Genomic DNA, 18,081 nt, shown 5'->3' on the forward strand with positions numbered 1-18,081 from the left:
AGATTAGTACATTACGATATTTGTTAGTTGACAAAAACACATTTTTAGTAATTTAAAAAAAAAGGACATTAAAGATATTGTATCGTCATATTTTAAATTTTCAAACTAATAATGTACGAATATCGAGAAAAATCGAAGGGAAAAGTGAAAAAGTCGGTAAAAGGTAGCTCGAACAAGATTTACGTCATAAAAGTCATATTTTTCTTACCTTCTTCTTTTCTTAGGAAGACACGGAAAACCACGGTTGAACTTACTGTACAATATAATACAAGTTTTATCTTTCAATTTTCTCGACGAAGCGTCTTTGGTTTCCCACGTTTATTGTCATCTATGAGTGGGTCACTGGGTATACCTTTTGAACTTGAATGTTCACGAAAAATTCAAAGCTTTCTACTCTCTTGGTAATAAATTTTCAAAATTTACGAAGGATCATGATTGATGAGTTTCTGTCATAAACTTTTAGGAAAGTTTATGGTAACGAAATCAGTTGTGAAAAAGATGTACCATCTTTCTTTTCCTTTTCTTTTTTTTTTTTTACCTTTTTTCTCTTTTTTTTATTATTTTTTTATTTTTATTTTTTTTTTTAAGGAGTTTTCTAGAAATTTCTTGTTACGCGAGATTGTTCCAAAAAATTAATAGTTAATTTATACTTATTGGTATTGCTTATATGAAAGATTTGTCTCATAAAGGATTCTACTGTTTTATGGTTTTTCGCCTTTTTTTTTTCTTCTTTTTCAGGACACCATGATGGATTGCAGTGGACATGGTGGAGCTTTGGAAGATTTCGTCGAATTGGCGACTGACATTGCTGATTCCTCGCGAACCATAAGAGGTAACAATATATAATAAAATCTTTCAATAATTCTCCTTTTCCTTAGAAAAATAAAGAATAATTAACAAGATTGTTGCGAGCGAGTTTATTATTTTATTATAACAGAGATTATCTTGATCTTACATAAGGATAACACCTACAATTTGTTTTTCTTTTCATTTCTATCGTATAACCGATCAATATTTACAACCAGTCGACTTATTTACAAGGTAAATTATAGATTTTTTGTCTTCTTTTTTTTCTTCTTTTTTTTCTTCTTTTTTTTTCTTCATTTATAGATCTCAGCTGATCTTATCTATTTAATTGACGAGTTTAATGCTCACTTTATAGTCGTGTAAACCTTTCAATTAAATCTCAACAAAGTTTGAAATATATTTTTTAATTTTCGAAGATTAATTATCATCGATTTTTTCGTCCGAAAAAGCGTTTCTTTTTTTTTTTTTAAATATGTCGAAAGTTTCTCAAAAATTACGAGCAAATATAGTACTGACAAATAGGTCCATCGAAATCAGAAAGGAGCAATCGAGATCATCACGATTATTTTTTTTTTCCCCTTGAGCGATCGTTGCTCTTTATCACAAAGTTACTCCTCTTGATCGTTCGTTTATTAGAGAGATCGATCCGTTTTCGTTCAGCGACCCAGTTTGTACGCTTTGTCCGAACAACCCGAACTTACTTTCGTCTGTAATCATCACGTAATTATACTCTTTTCTTTCTTTCTCTGTCTTTTCGCGGCACTCGTATTTTTCCTTTCTACTTACGTACACGAGACGATAAATTTTGATCACGCGATCGCTACTCGAGGCGTCGAAAATTCGAGAGATGATGAATTTTATCATTCCTCAAACAAAATTTTCCATTTACTCGAACTGTTTATTAAAGCAAACTTTCATCTCCGATAATTATTCGATTGACTTCTTTTTAATACCAGTAATTTTCACTGTTACCTACGGTTACTTTCAATTTATGTGAATAAAAAAAGATTAACAAAAAAATTTATTCTCGCGAACGAGATAGGATCAATGTAGGAACGAGTTTTCTCACAATATTACATAAAATTTAGTTGTTCGTGACCATCGTTAGTCCATTATCGTTGATATAGACGACGAGAGTGAAGTAAGTATATTTTTATGGGAATTCATAATCATATCAGAACTCATATCGCTTCTGTAGGATATAGTAGAAATGGGAATTGATTATTCAAAACTACTCAATTAGATTATACAGTGGAATAATCGTAAAAGATCAGTTTATTTCCTTACTTGGATAGAAAATTGTAAGCTTTCTTACTCTCTCTTTCTCTCTCTCTCTCTTTTTTTCTCTCTAATTTTTCTTTCTTGTCCTTTATTTTCTAATCTCATATATATTTACATGGAGATCGTGCGACTCGATTGAATAAATTACAACTTTATGACAAGTATAGTAACACCGTTTTACGAGCAAATACAACGTAGCTACTAAACGCTTCAAGGATAAATAAAACTAGAAAAGCCAAGATTACATTAATTTAAATTGCTTACAATCCAATTATATGAACAACCAACAACACAAGCGACTCAATAAAATTTCTTGTACTTTACGAGTTTTTATGCATGATAGACGATGATTAGACGCGTTCAGAGCTTCGTTTAAAAAAAAAAAATATTTCTCGAAAGGATTAATCATAAAACAGGTAGAGTTGGCATGCATTTACGTAACATAGAAAATGAATTTTCGTTGACGACGATAGAAATGAACGATGGTGGGTTAGAAACCGGAGAGTTTCCTTCAAATAAGCCAACCTCTTTCTGAAATATTAACTTTGTATGCTAATGGCAGCCAAAGTTATTGCTGAAGCCAATGCCGAAGGCGGTTTTACTCGTGTCTCTCTCTCTCTCTCTCTCTCTCTCTCTATCTCTCTCTTTCTCTCTCCCTCTCTTTCTCTCTCTCTCTCTCTCTCTCTATCTCTCTCTTTCTCTCTCCCTCTCTCCCTCTCTTTCTCTCTCTCTCTCTCTCTCTTTCTCTCTTTCTCTCTCTCTCTCTCTCTCTCTCTCTCTCTCTCTCTCTCTCTCTCTCTCTCTCTCTCTCTTACTGTTGCTTTATACGGTAGCCAGGAAACCGCTTGATAGTTATTGCATCGAATAAACTTGTTTGTGTGTTCCGTGAACACAAATCGCAAAGTTTCTTTTCCAACTTCCACCTCCCAGATCCCAGATCTTTCACGTTCGTTGACGATATCGAATCAACTTTCAGACCGATTTCTGCATTTATTCGACGCATCTCCTGCTTTATTCATGTTCTGTTCCATTATTCATCCGGAAAAACGAATTCCGCGTTCGTTCGATATATCTTTACTCGCCTGATTTGCAATTTTCGAATGACGCTCGTATCGATTCCGATCGAGTAAAATGGTTAACCTTGATTTTACATCACTTTTTAAAATTTCATTTCATTTCTTTTATCTTTTACTTCTCGTATTTTTGTTGTACGTTGAAAAAAAAGAAAAAAAAAGATAAAAACAGAAAAAAGGAAAAAGAAAAGGAAAAGAAACGTATAATACATAAATAAAAAAAATAATATGTCTATAAATTCCTTTTTTGGTCCTTTTAAATCTAATTTACTTAACTTAATGCAATCCAGTCTCGTTTCTTTACGAATGGTATAAGAGAGGAGACATTTAAATCTCGATATCCCTGTGGGAACGTCCGGCAGGACGAGTCGAATTGGCGCCTTTTGAAGGTTTCGTTGAGGGGAAAAAAAGATAGGGAGGGAAAAAAAAACAATGAACTCGTTTCTGGCTGGTCCGGACACAGTCCTGATAGAGAAGAAAGAGAGAAAAAGAAAGAAAAAGAAAGAAAAAGGGATGGAGACGGATCTGATCGTAACGTACTTCTTAAGAAAAAGAGAAGTATTCAAGTTCGATCAAAAAAAAAAAAAAGAAAGGAAAGATAAAAGAAAAAAAGAAGGAGAAAGAAAAAGAAAAGGAAAAAAGATAAAAAAGCATGCAAATCTAAAATGGGTATTCTTTAATATGGATAGAAACGAAATTGGTTCGAAGTACCTGCTACGTTTAAAGAACCCCATTTTTGCCTTTTTTCTTTTTCTTCTTCTTCTTTTTTTTTTTCTTTTAATATTTTAGTTTAATACGGCTAGTAGTATTTTTAAAAGATCGCAAGTTCTCGTTCCCAAGGTCCTTTCAAAGGAGTAAATGACTTCGTAAGATTCGTCTTATGTCTGAGAGTCAGATCCAAATAACTTGATCGACTTCCACCCCCCATAGACGATCAAAACCCCCCTTTTCTGTTCCCAGGAACAGCCCAACCTCCGAACTTTACCCTCGCTTGTCGACCCTTTACACTCTCACGATGGTGTGCGAACAAAGTGCCTCATGTACGTACACGACTTTCATCTACAGCACACAAACGTTCTAATACATCGTAACGACGAAAGGAGAAAGAGAGAGAGGGGGGGGAGGGGGGAGGTAGGGAGGGAGAAAAGAAGATGGAAAAAGAGAGAAAGAGAGAGTGAGAGGGAGACTCGTGCGAAATCCGATGGATTCGCAGGACGAACGGCGGGGTGGATCGCGACAGGTAGTTCCCATGGAACGTTTGTGGAGAAGAATTCCCACAGGATATTGAAACCGGGTCGTCTTGTCCTAAATTTCGTCATCGTTCATTCAAACGATTCATTCGCTTTACTTCTTCGAATGTCGTAAATCTAATAAACCGAATGAGATATAATATTTATCAAAGAAATTTAAGAGAATATAACGGAATCATAGTAATATTTCAAATTGTTTCATTTAATTAACTTGTCGTAATTTCTTATAACGCAGATGCCGCTGAAAGGTTGCTGACGTTATTGGGCGTAGAAGATGAGAATGATGATTTTCTATCCTCCTCCGAAGACGAGGGTGTCGAGGTAGACGTAGAAGACGAAGAGGACGAGGATCGACCTGAAAATACAAGGTTACTTCATCAATTAGCTGCATCGTTGGCACAAGAATTGAAATATTCACAGCAAAAGCATGACCCAGGACCTACGAGAATAATCGCGCAAGGACGGGGAACCTTCGAGGAGAGAGATCAAAACGTTGAAATGGTCCAGGATGATAGTTTCCTCGGTCAAAGTCTTTTTCGAAATCAAATTGATCTAAAAACATCGGACAATCAGTTCCATGGTAATCCCTTTGTTCAAGATCAATTCGCTCCCACAAGGAGATACTCCCTTGGATATTCTTTTCAAGGGCATTCAAAAGATCTCGAAGTTTTCGAAACGAAGGAGAGTTTAAAGACGTCAAATCGTCATCATTATCGTCATCATCATAATCATCATCATCGTCGTCGGCGTCATCATCATCATCATCATCATCATCATCATCATCATCATCATCATCGTTCAAAGATGAACGACGAACAAGAGGAAAGATCGATCCTTCATCGGGATCACGTTTCTGAATCTTGGGGTTCTGGCTGGGATGCCTGTGCCATGGAAGCTCTGAGATATCTCGTGGAAGACGAAGGACTGCCGGCTCATCATCCAACCGTCCTAGCGATGAAAAATCATCTTGAGCTGCAAAGAGGACGGGTATTCGCTCAGTACACAGCATAAACGAGTTTAACGAGTTGCGAGAGTTGTCTCGGTACACATTCGTCAAGGCACCCATATATATTGTGATAATCGTGCGTGGATCCGTGATCGATACGACGATAAGACGCGAGCGTCTCTGTCTCTCGTATAATGTTGTCTCGTTCGCCTCAGTCGTTCGCATTTTGCAGAAATGCAGTTTTCATCGTAAACTCAAAATGGAATACGCTTATATCGGCCCTGTCGGATGGATCAAAGCGGACAGGAGCTACAAATACGCTTTTGATAAAACGAAGGTTAGAAGAAGAGTTTAATCGTTTGGCGTATTTAATTATTAAGAAAATAATTTGTTACTTCTTTGATAAATCGTTTCGTTACGTATGGACTTGTTTTATCTATCTATCTCTCGTTCTATCTTTTCTGTTTATTTTTCTTTTTTTTTTCTTTTTTTCCGTTTCTTTCTTCTCTTTTTAATAATATTGTAATTGATAATTGTGTTTACTTTGCGAGTGGACAATCGAAGAATAATATAATATGGATAATCATGGATTGAATTTCTTTCGGTAGCTACGTGATTCTTAATCGGTGATTTTTTATATTTTATATATCTTCTCATCGTTCTCTCTTATATTTTAATTTGGACGTTATATCGGTTTAACTTCTTAACGAACGTCAATACGAATGTCAATATAATCGATCCGGGAGTTTAAAGATTTTATAGTTGAAAAAGTTAGAATGCTTGTATCTGATGGGATACAAGTGAACTCATCGAAGTTCGTTCGTTCGTTCGTTCGTTCATTCGTTTATCGATGAGAAAACTTTCGTACTCTGTGAACTAGGCGAATCAAAGAGGTGACATTAGTCGTGATGAATCGTAGATAAACGTCCGCTAGATTGAAATTAATTAAACATAGAACAAATTTCTAGGATCACCTATAGTAAAATGAAAACTTTTACAAAGACCATAGACAAAGACATACACGCTAACACATACTTATAAACTGATGCTAGATTAGTTTAATCGAATCAAAAAATGAAAAAGAACGATGAACATTAATCGGTACCCGTACAATTAGAGTATATATATATATATATATATATATATATATATATATATATTATTTTCGTTTAGATATTTTCTTTCTTATTTTCTTAATTAATTTATTCCACGAAAGATCGGCTCGATAATCGAGTCTAGTTTGTTATCGTAGAACGATCTATGTAATACATGTCGATCGGAATTTGTTGTCACCGATTATCTTCGTAATCACAAGAATTTTAGTAGCCACAAATCGGAGATTATAGATAGAGGAATTATTTCTATTAACGATAGATCAATAAATTATTGATTAGAAACAATAATATACATACAATGAGAACATCTTTCTTCGTATACGACGAATCGAATTCAGTATCAACGATTGGATCGATTCGATGAAACGAAATCAATGGAAAGAATAGAAATATCCTCGCGAATGGTTTTGGATCGATGCCTGAAATATCTCGATCGTTTACCATTCGCTCCGGAAAATCGAATTTTTTCCCCTATGACTACGATCCATCGCGCAAAGCCGAATAAATTGTTTCACGATGATTTAAGCTTTTACGAGATGGATCGTAGAAGATGATCGTGAAATCGGCATATCTGTACATATGTATGATATATATCGTTTTAACTTATACACACGACTATTGTTACTTTTACAATAAATCATTGTAGATAACATTGACCACTAAAAATAAACGAGAGCTAAGTTAATTCTAAGGTATTCGTCATTTCATTTACTTCCTATTGTTATCGTTTCTTCTTTCTTTTTTTTTTCTTTTTTTCTTCTTTTTCTCGTTTTCTTTTTTTGTTCTTTCTTTCTGTTCTCTTCTTTCTTCTTTTTCTATTTAAAAATTAATAAAAAGAGATTATTACAAAATTGTTTGTGTAATATTACATTTTATAAGGAACTTTATCGATTAACGAAATATCCCAAGGTTTTAAAAGTGCATCGATATGGCGTAGATAATCGTAAAAGAGAAAGAGGAGAGGACGGAGAAGGGGGAGGAAAATGAGGAGAGTAAAGAGGTTGAATCCGGCACGCGAACGACTCGAAAAGGATCCCCCTAGCAACCTCTATCGGCAAGAACGCCGGAGGGATCTCTACGCCAATGGGGCATCTGGTGTTGCCTCGTAGCACATGCCATGCATCTGCTCCATCAAGGTACTTTTGTTGTCTTCGACGTTCGTACGGCGAAAATAAGCCGAAGGCAACGTGGCCACCGTTACCAAGTGAATCTATGTGATGTTTGTTAAATCCCTAACGTACCCTCCTGTACTCTCCCCCCCCTGACTCCCATCCCTTATCCCACCGCGGCTCCCTCTTCCCTTCTCTTAAAAGATTCGTTCGTTTAAAATCCTTCGTTTGATTTCTGTTCATGATTACATTAATAACATTTTTTAATACATTTAGGTTCGTTAGTTCCTAGAAAAAAAAGAAAAAAAAAAAGAACAATACCTATATAAAGATTCAATCATTAAATTGCAGCTTCAAAGAGTCTTCGAAGAGGCAGGTCGTGGGACATAATCCTGTCTGTTGGTCGATCAACGAGAACGTTCTTTTGACTAGCAACGTTCTCGAAGGTCTCCTTTTTTTATTGCACTGGAGCTCTTCAACGAAGTTCCAAGAGAATAAGAAGGACCAGGGGGAGTGGACGGGTGGTTGACCGACACAGAGGGGAGCGAACAGCTGTCTTAGTCGAATCGTCAGGTGGTATACCGCCGACGCGTCGTCAGCTGCGGGGGTGAGAATACGAAAAAAGGGTTGAGAGTAGTTGGTCAGAATCTGAGTATTACTCGATATCGAATACCTGCCGTTAGGCCGATCGGAAAATCAACGTTCTTGCTAAAGATTCTTCCCTTTGAGAATTCTAGTTATTCTTTTTTTTTTTCTATTCCGAATCAAAACTTGCAGTAAAGAGATACGAACATAACATTCCTTGAGTTATTTAACTTTTAGTTATATGAAAATAGTAAAATTGATTGTATAAAATCATTAATATAGACACGATTTTAGAAGCAAGAGAGAAAAGGTGTACGGCACGAGCGCTTTTCTAATCTACGATTTGTTCCTTTCTTCCGGGCAGCTGTTGATGTTTTTCAAAAATAAAAGGACCTTTTCCATTCTTCTTCTTTCATCAGTTTCAAGGGTCTACCACCTTTTAGCCTTTCAAAACTCTAAACAGCCTTTGATCATTTTCTTTACTTTGTTTTTCTTCATTGATCATTATTCATTCTAAATGTATTATTATTTTTGGTACTTAAACATTTGTTTTTCTTTTTGATTATTCCTTACAATATACTATACTTTTTTCATCTACTTCTCTCTCTCTCTCCCTCTCTCTCTCTCTCTCTCTCTCTCTCTCTCTCTCTCTATCTCTATCTCTATCTCTCTCTCTCTCTCGTCTACTTTTATCCATTTTCGTAGATTTTTAGCAAAAGAACGAAAGGTGTGCCGATCTCCACCGTACGGTTAGTAGAATCCTGGCAGATGTATACTTCCGGCAGCTGTAAGAGCCACGTTGTCGTGTGCCTTTATGGTGCACGCGCCCTCGACCATCTACCATATAACGAGACGGCACACCGCGATCGGACATTAAAAATGGGCACAGCTGACGAATTCTCTAAGGTAGAAGAAAATTAACTTATTCATTTTAATCCTCTTCTTCCTTTTGTTTATTCTTAACTTGTCATTTCTTAATTATTATATACATAAACGAGCAATCATTTAGAATTATAAATGTGATATCATCGCATTTGATTAATTTCTTGATAAAATGAAAAATTGATTGTTTTAACGAATATTATAATCATCGTCTTTTTTTTTTTTTTATAGATGAAACGAGAGACATGGCTATATTGTTTTTCTTTTCTTTTTTTTTTTTTTTTTACAGAAAAGAAAAAGAAAGGAAAAAAAACTGTACAATCTTCTTTAGCTCTTTTCTTTTCTTTTCTTTTGTTTTTAATCTTTTTGTTAATATCTTGCATCTCTTCGTTACACGACATGCTGTAGCCAGCTGTCGGATACGCAACGCTTCTTGCTCGACTACTTGCAGCTTGTGCTTCTTTTCTTACAACGTTATAACGATCTCTTTCTCTCTCTCTCTCTTTTTCTCTAAAAACACTGTACTTACGTAGAAACGTATAATTTATTAACTTGTCCTTTTTTATCTTTTCTTTGTTCTTCTTTTTGTATTTAAATGACGATGTTACAGACGGATTATAGCGATAAAGTTATCCTTTTTGCGTTTAACATCTTAGTAATCCTATTTGGATCTCGATCAGGTATAGGGCATATCTCTTATCTTGTTTTTATTAACAAACTCATTATCACGTGTAGGATCGATAGAGTCTACTATTTCAAAGTGCCCAGTCTCGTAAAGTCTTTTTTTTTCTTTTCCTTTTTCTTTTATTTTTTTCTTCTTTTTAAGGAAAAAAGATAAGAAACAGCACACGTCCAGAAGGATCCGGTTATACCGGCTATGTTTAACGACAATATATCAGTGATCTCTGATTAAAGGATTAAATTCAGTTGCACCAATGTTGGTCAGTGATTAATTAATTATCAGTTAAACTTCAGGGATTCTATTTTATAACTTGTTTGACATATTATCCTATTTTTACATATGATTCGAATGAACGTTTCTAATGCGATATTTCTGAACATAAATGTGTATATTAATAGCAATTGGGAACGTATATGATTTCCGTTGTACCGATTTAAGTTTGGTAATGCTGGAAAATATACGTACTTCCTACAAATATCAATAAAAAAAAAGGAATTAACATATTGATGATGTTTAATTAAAATTTTATATTAATTGACAGCATTAATAAAATTGAAGGAGAAGAATATATTACTTTTATTATAAATTTTCTTATTAATACACGCTCATAAACACACACAAATTTTTCTTTTTTTTTTTTTTTTTTCAATAAAAGATATGTCATCATGAAAATAAGGGTGTGGGTACTATCCTATTATAATTGGAAAGTCAAATTTTCAGAATTCAAAATATTCATAAAAAATGAAATAGCGAAATATAGTAATATAATATTAATAGTGTAATATATCTGTGTTTATAATTTATAAAATATTATTTTACTTCATAATGAGATATTTTATATTTATTTTTATATGCTGAATTTTTTAATAAGTTTAAATTTCTACTCTGCTAGTTCGTTCAAATATGCTAATTGACTAAGAAATTTGATCCACTGGATTTCTTCTCTATATGAATAATTTAGCAGATTATAGATACATGTAAATATCTTTGCCAATTCTCAATTGATATGATCTTCTTGTGAAAAAACATAATACTATTATAACCTATATAGTATTCTCATTTATTATTTATTGTAGTGCATGCATAAGATTATATATATGTAATATAATATATATAACTATATAATAAAATTATTATAATATAATATGTATAATATAATATGTATAATATAAATATATATATATATATAAAATTTATTTTATAATAATTTACATTAAAATTTACATTTAATCATATATATATATACATATATATATATATATATATATATATATATATATAAATTAATATTATATATTAAGATTAATTAATTAAAAAATTATTAAGAATAATTACTTTTGTGTAAAATTTATTATACTTAAATCTGTTTTTTAAAAAATTGTATGTTTTTTCACAGTGGTAGTGTTACGATATTGTATATGTATACGTTTATTTCTGCTCTTCACTACCTCTTTTCTATTAACATTACTAAAACGTTTCTTTTAAAATGTATAATACATATCATTCGTTACATCGTACATTAAAAATAGTCTATAAGTCGCACTTACCACTGTCAAGAATACTGTTCTAAGAATTTTACATTGCAATGATTAGCAACTTATCATCTACATATATGTAATTATTTTATGAATAGAGCCTCAGTTCAAGTGATGGGTTATTTGAATACCATTCAAGAAATTGAACTTTGTATACGTAATCTTAAATGTCATAAAAAATTCAATCTGAAAATGACATCATTTTTTATTGAATGAATTTTATTGGAATAAAAAATGATTTTTGAGAGATAATATTTATTGTCAATAATAGAAGAATAATAAAAAAATCGGATCATTTGATCAAATGAAACAATTTTAGAGATATTAAATTTAAATTTCGTTTCTTAAGAGAAACTCCATAAGTTATTAAATTTTGTCTCTCAAAAGAAACTATGAGTTATTAATATATGTACATAATTTCTAAAGTCATTACGCCTAACAATAATAAGCATCTATTCTATAAACACCACTTTATATGCAGCACTATGGTCACTCTAAATAAACATTTAAAATCATAACAAATTCGCGATAAAACTTTTTTAGGGAATATTTTGATAGATCGACATAAAGTTAGCAAAGTTTGTATTTTATGTTAGGCAACATTCTTTAATCAACAAGTTTACCTAATCTTTGGATAATACAATGGAAAATATTTATGTTATACTGGAATCACTAATGAGTTTTGATATAGCCTAACTTCCTTTCAAAATTAACTTAAAATTTACAACCGGTCCTAGTTCAACTTTAGTTAATCGAATCCAAGACTACGGTTATCTCACATCTGCATCTACGTGGTCTACAAGCATGTTCCATGGGTCACGATTCCTCGGGACGTGGCAATTTAGTCAATTTACTCGGTTCCCTCAACGTCCACGTACAATGGACCATCAGCAGCCCCTATATCATCGACAATTATTCTTCTTTGACGTAACACCTCTTCGTAGTATCATAACATCTCTAAATAATATCCAATAAAATCCCTACATGATATACAATACATAGACATAATAGAACAAAATTTAACAAAATATAATATCATATAATATAAAATGTAATAAAAAAGAAATACATGTATATATATATATATATATATATATATATGTATTTATATATATATATATGTATTTATATATATGTATGTATATATGTATATATATATATGTATTTATATATATATGTATTTATATATATATGTATTTATATATATATGTATTTATATATATTTATGTATATATGTATATATATACATACACATAATAAAATTATATTTATATACATAGTATGTCCGAGAGAATATCTCGCGATTAGTTGAAGTTACAAAAAAGTTTAATTGAGAGAAATTTGCATCATTCTGAGTCAGCTACAGTATTCGTAAAAAATTTTTTTCCTCATTCTTTTTTTTAGAGTTATGTAAGTCAATATAGATCTTTTTTTTTATATGAATATTTATAATTTTTTTTTCTATATTTATAATAGCAGTTGTTATATGTAATCAAATTTATGTGTAATAAATTATCGACGTCAATTTTTTTTTATAAATAATACGTGTACTAACAATTTTTTCAACTAGATATAATTCTTATTGCAAATAATCGCTAATATATTATATAAACATGCAAACATAATTATGGATGTTCATTTAAACAAGAAAAATTGTCAACTATGTTGACAAATGATCACGATTTGGAAAGATCACAATTTAAAAAAAAAAAGGAAAAAGATGAATTATTTATATGCACTTTGCAGCTTACTCAGAGACGTACAAATTTCTCGTATTAAATGTCAATCAATTGCAAGATAATTTACTTGGACATTTATGGACGGCTGACATCCTGTATTAGAATTATAAATGAATAGTACACCATAATGCGGGTACAAGGAGTTTTTGATTTGCCATGAAGATATTACAAGATATATTACGTTCGTCTAGAGTTCTTAATTTGGACAAAATCTTGTCATATATTAATATAGTAATCCTTAGTATACAATAATCATTGATAACGTTTGTTTAATTATAATTGTGACATTTAATAAGGAAATAATTTACAGTATTCAATATTTAATATCAAGAAGTAATATTTAAAGTTTGTTTCTTCCTTTTTTTCTTTCTTTTTTGCTTTTTTTTTGTTTTCTATTTTTTTTTAAGATAGCATTAAAGGAGATAGGATTAAAAATCAGTGGCACGCGAACGGACAGCAAACGAGTGGCAGTAAACCGGAAGCCGGAAATAGTGCCGATGACGAGGGTGAAAAGGAAAGAGGTTGAGGACTCCCCGAGTGCGAGAATATAGTATGTTGTCTCTCGATAAGTTTTTCCCTTCTCTTTCTCTTACATGTGACCAACATATGTGGGTTCCTTTCTCGGTTAGTAAAGTTCAAAAGAGAAGGTAGAGTGTCGTGAAGGGTATGGGGAAGAGAGAGAGAGAGAGAAAGAGAAAGAGAGGGAGAGAGAAAGAGAGAGAGAGAGGGAAAGAGAGAGTAAAACACCCTTCGAGTTGGGCGCTGCCGAGCCAGCTGATGTTGTGCCGGCTTTGCCCTTCTTCAGTTACTCTTGGACCGTGCCTCCGGGATAAAGCTTAGGCCTCGAGTTTCCTCGAGTTTGTTCGCCGGACATTGACCTAACGACCTTGACCTTTAAAAGAAGGTCAATTGAAGAAGAAGAGAGAACTCTGATCGATCAAGGTAAGACATATCTTTTTATTCGGATCGATCCATTTCTTCTTTTGATCGTAACAATCGATTTTGGAAACGTTACCTTTGTTTTGACAATTTATTTTCTTTTTCTCTATCCTTTTGATTTATCGATTAGAGATCGATCATCAATTGTTTTTTTCATTTTTTTTTCTTGTTGAACGGTAAACAAGAGCGTTATTTTGAAATGAGAAAAAAAATGAATGCGTATAATCAATCGTTATGGTGAAACAACATGAACAATTGACTACACTTTCTCAATGTTCTTTCTCTCTCTCTCTCTCTTTGTTTTTTTTTTTCTTATTCTTACATACATATATTTATATCTTCATTCTCGTCGACGCTGGATCACTGCTGATAATTTCTTTTCGTTATCTTTGAAAAGAAAGAAAATTTGATCTAATCCTTCCTTCGTCCAATTTCAGAGAGAAAATATATGTCTAATGATTGTAAGTACATTTGCCTGTCATCCTTTCGTCTTAATTTTTATCTGCGCAATTTTTTTCTTTTTCTTGTTTTTTCCTGTCCCCTCTAATAAAGATATCTTTTTAAATTTTTGTTAATGATCCAATGAACTTCTCGTTATGCTAATTATTAAGCACAGTATTCTGATCTCTTTGATATTTAGAATTGATCTTATAACCTTCGTTACGTTTTACACTGATCCTCATTTGTCCGTCGAGCTTCATTTTGCTCGTACTAAAGTTCATTTAGAAATTCGTGTAGAAAGTTAAAGTTAAACACACGTCAAAAAAAATTGATCTTGTTACATAAGTCTTTCTGAAATTAAAAGAATTTATGTAATCTAACGTACATACATACATACATACATATAAACATATATACATATATACATACATGCATATATACATCCATACACACATACATATATACATACATATATATATATATATATATATATACACATACACATACCTACCTACATATATACGTACATATAAAAGTAATTACTTTTAATAATGGATATCTCTTCAATATATTCAATTTAATTTTGAAATTTTTTTAAAAATATACGAGGAGAAAAAAGTTTCAATTAGAGAGAAGAAAGAAGTTTTGTTGAGAAGGTTTAAAAGAATCTAAAAAAAAAAAAGAAAAAAGAAAAAGGAAAGCAAAGTGTTTGTCTTCGAAGAATATTATTGTAACTCGATCAGAAATAATTATACTCGGCCGCTTAATGTCGTTCCCACCGTACCAAGATAAGAAACCGGTAAGTTCTCTCTCTTTCTCTCTCCCCTCTCTGTCTCTCTTTCATTTTCTTCTTTTCTTTCTCTCAGTTCACACTCTCTCTTTGTTTCTCTTTCTTTTCTCTCTCTTTCTCTCTTTCTCTTCCTATTTCACTCTCTTGTTTCATCTTTCCATCAGCATTGCAGAAACAGGAAGAGGTTTTCGATCGGGATGTTGTAGTTAAGGCATCGTTTTTACCAACGAATCCCTCCCTCTCATTGATCGTTGAACTCTGGTTATACGTTTAGTCGCATTGGCTCGTTTTCTCCCTTCCTCTCTGTTTCTCCTCCTTTCTCTCTCTTTCTCTCTCTCTCTCTCTCTCTCTCTCTCTCTCTCTCTCTCTCTCTCTCTCTCTCTCTGTCTCTCTCTGTCTCTCTCATTCGTTCGCACGGGGGTGACGCGAATCTGGCAATTCGAGGGGGTTTGAGAATCCTTAGTAACAGTGTAATGCTCTTCGAGTATTGATTTCAGGCCAGGAGAGAGTTTTAGGCTTGCATTACACGGTTGGTTCTACGAAACGTCCTACAAACATCAGTTATCCTATTTCAACAGGATGATGTAATTTTGTATCATTTTTGAATCTTCCAATTCCTTTCATTCTCCTGATTAAATCTAAAACAATTGATGGATAAATAAATTATTAAATGATATTTCGTTATTTAATAGATGATACCAGAAATCGAGGGTGCTCAATACATTCCCACGCCAATGACGATATCTCCTTCATCGACGATTGCATCGACACCAACAACGATGGAAATGGCGTCGGGCCCAATCGATTATAGCTTGCCCAAAAGATTGGATCAGATTGATCGATCTCCTATAAAAGCTTGGAGCAGATTGGAATGGCTCTTATCGGCGTTCAAGGCCAACGGGCAAAAGTGCAACATGCAAACTGCTCTCGAAGCTACTTTTCGCGGTGACGATCTTTTTTATACAAGTCAAACTCGATCCCAAGGATACTCCCGATTTCCCTCATCGACGTCATCCTCCGTATCCTCTTCCATGTCCTCCTTATCGTCGTTCTCATCCCCTTCGTCGTTTAAGTCATCCAAATTATCGAGATTATCCAAATCGAATAGTTCATCGTCTTATTACCAATCAGCATCTTCCTCGCAATCATTCCATTCCACGCGATCATCATCTTCGTCATTACCGTCATTCTCGTCACTTTCATCGTCCTCTTCTAATCAATCAGTTTCAATATTTAATCGAAATCAAAAAAACGAATGCAATTATTCTTATAGCGATATGAACGATACAGAAAATAGAAAAGGCTAGCAAAAATTTTGTTAATATTTGTAAGCTATTACCGAAACAAATACTGCAACATGACCGTATTATGTTCATCTATTACGAAATCCAAAGAATATATTAATTAATAGCTGTAAAGGTTTTAACAAAAAATACTCGTGATTAATGGGTAAAATCGGAGAAGAAAATAGATTGATGCGTCCTATGAAATCGAAAGGTTTATCTAATATTTACAATTAACAGACAAATGAACAATAGTAGTTAATAGTCTCTTCGAATATTTGATTTATTTGTCTGATGCATCATTTACTTCCCTATGTATCTATACCAAATTTAACTATACTAGTCAGTAATCCATGTAATGAGATTGTGTTTCCTAGAATAAAGATAAACATTATTTAGATAATTACTTTATATCGTTAGGTCGAAATAATATAAAAGACCATGTATGTTTGATTAACCTTGAACGATAAATATCTCGAGGGAAATACTCGTAAAAAGATATAGAGTAGATCTGAAATAGATATGTTGAATTACATTAAATGTCGACGAAATGTCACGATGGCATTTAGTTAAATTTAACAAAATGATTGTGTTCTCTTTAAGTTTAATGTGCAAAATAATTTGTAAGATATTCGTTTAAAAGTGAAACGATTTACATGTATGTGAAACGCGTTACATGTACGATTTAATTCATGTATTTATGTATGTTATATTTAATTTTGGAGTCGTGGACCAAATATAGATCTATAAAAAAAAAAAAAAAGAAAAAAAAATACGATGACGTACATTGAGTGTGGAGATGTATTTTTTTCTCTTTTTTTTCTTCTTTTTTTTCTTTTTTATACATATATAATTTTGAATCGCTCTACTTTCTAAACAGCGCGAATAAACGCAATGGAGCTTATCGCGTTTATCGACAATTTTTTTCACTCTTGTGTAAAATAGAATCGTGTTAAGTCCCAAATAAGAGAAATTTTATTCGCAATTATATTACAAAAACACATTATCGCTTGACGATGTAATCGAATGAACACCAACGCGCTTTTTATTAAGCGCGTTTCACATATTTATCACGTTAAATATTAATATTTAATAAAAATGTACAAGCTATATACAAAATGAACTCGATTCGATATTATCGGACTTCAACGTCGTTCTATAATTCGTGACGTGAAGTCACTCAAATATATTTTACAACATTTTTACATAACGCACGTATATATTTACGTGATACTGTGAATATAACGTATAAACAAAGTTTTCATATACGTACACGCTTGTGTATGTATATTATATATGTGTGTGTGTGTTGGCTTTTTGCCATCGAGAGAATCATTTTCAACCGTATAGATAATAAATCCTATTAGTCACGATGAATGAACGATTAAATCGTATATGAGCTTTTATTTTTTAACAAAATCATAGATCGAAAAAATTAAATTCAAAAGATTTTATCTATTTGACGTTCGTGAAAAAAAATTAGAAAAAAAAAACAACAAGAAAGAAAGACAAAAAAGAGACAAAAAAAGAAACTCACACAAGATATAATCTCAACTGGGCATGAACTTTCGAACGAAAAAATATCGATTGAATTAGTTACGTGACATTAGAACTTTTATCAAAA

General features: G+C 32.5%; 2 protein-coding genes across 6 annotated transcripts in view; both read left to right on the top strand.

The window, feature by feature from the left end:
• Window positions 1–7,157, top strand: part of LOC118447762 (uncharacterized) — a 13,408-nt gene extending 6,251 nt beyond the window's left edge. Inside the window, exons 2-3 of the mRNA XM_035880100.2 lie at window positions 739–832; window positions 4,647–7,157. Coding sequence (XP_035735993.2) covers window positions 739–832; window positions 4,647–5,422 — 870 coding nt within the window. The 3' untranslated portion in view covers window positions 5,423–7,157. The remainder of the gene's footprint in view (window positions 1–738; window positions 833–4,646) is intronic.
• A 286-nt stretch (window positions 7,158–7,443) lies between these two features.
• LOC118447582 (uncharacterized) lies at window positions 7,444–17,257 on the top strand. 5 transcript variants are annotated; one of them, XM_085654994.1, is made up of 3 exons: window positions 7,444–7,608; window positions 7,933–9,072; window positions 15,867–16,601. In XM_085654994.1, the coding sequence occupies exons 2-3, from the start codon at window positions 8,935–8,937 to the stop codon at window positions 16,479–16,481; spliced, it is 753 nt and encodes a 250-aa protein (XP_085511120.1). In that variant the 5' UTR covers window positions 7,444–7,608; window positions 7,933–8,934; the 3' UTR covers window positions 16,482–16,601. The 5 variants fall into 5 exon arrangements, with proteins under 5 accessions (XP_085511120.1, XP_085511237.1, XP_035735574.2 ...); XM_085655111.1 differs by lacking the exons at window positions 7,444–7,608; window positions 7,933–9,072 and adding an exon at window positions 12,984–13,554; XM_035879681.2 differs by lacking the exons at window positions 7,444–7,608; window positions 7,933–9,072 and adding an exon at window positions 13,661–13,946 and having other exon boundaries at window positions 15,867–17,257.
• Window positions 17,258–18,081: the final 824 nt, after the last annotated feature.

This window comes from Vespa mandarinia, chromosome 1 (assembly GCF_050613455.1).
Source record: "Vespa mandarinia isolate Hongniang chromosome 1, ASM5061345v1, whole genome shotgun sequence".
Taxonomy (NCBI): Eukaryota; Metazoa; Arthropoda; class Insecta; order Hymenoptera; family Vespidae; genus Vespa; species Vespa mandarinia.

Excerpts from the sequence above, each read along its gene's own strand:
- LOC118447582 (XM_085654994.1), top strand. The coding sequence starts at position 8,935 with ATGTATACTTCCGGCAGCTGTAAGAGCCACGTTGTCGTGTGCCTTTAT. Across the intron at positions 9,073-15,866 it reads CAGCTGACGAATTCTCTAAG|ATGATACCAGAAATCGAGGG; the intron begins GTAGAAGAAAAT and ends GTTATTTAATAG.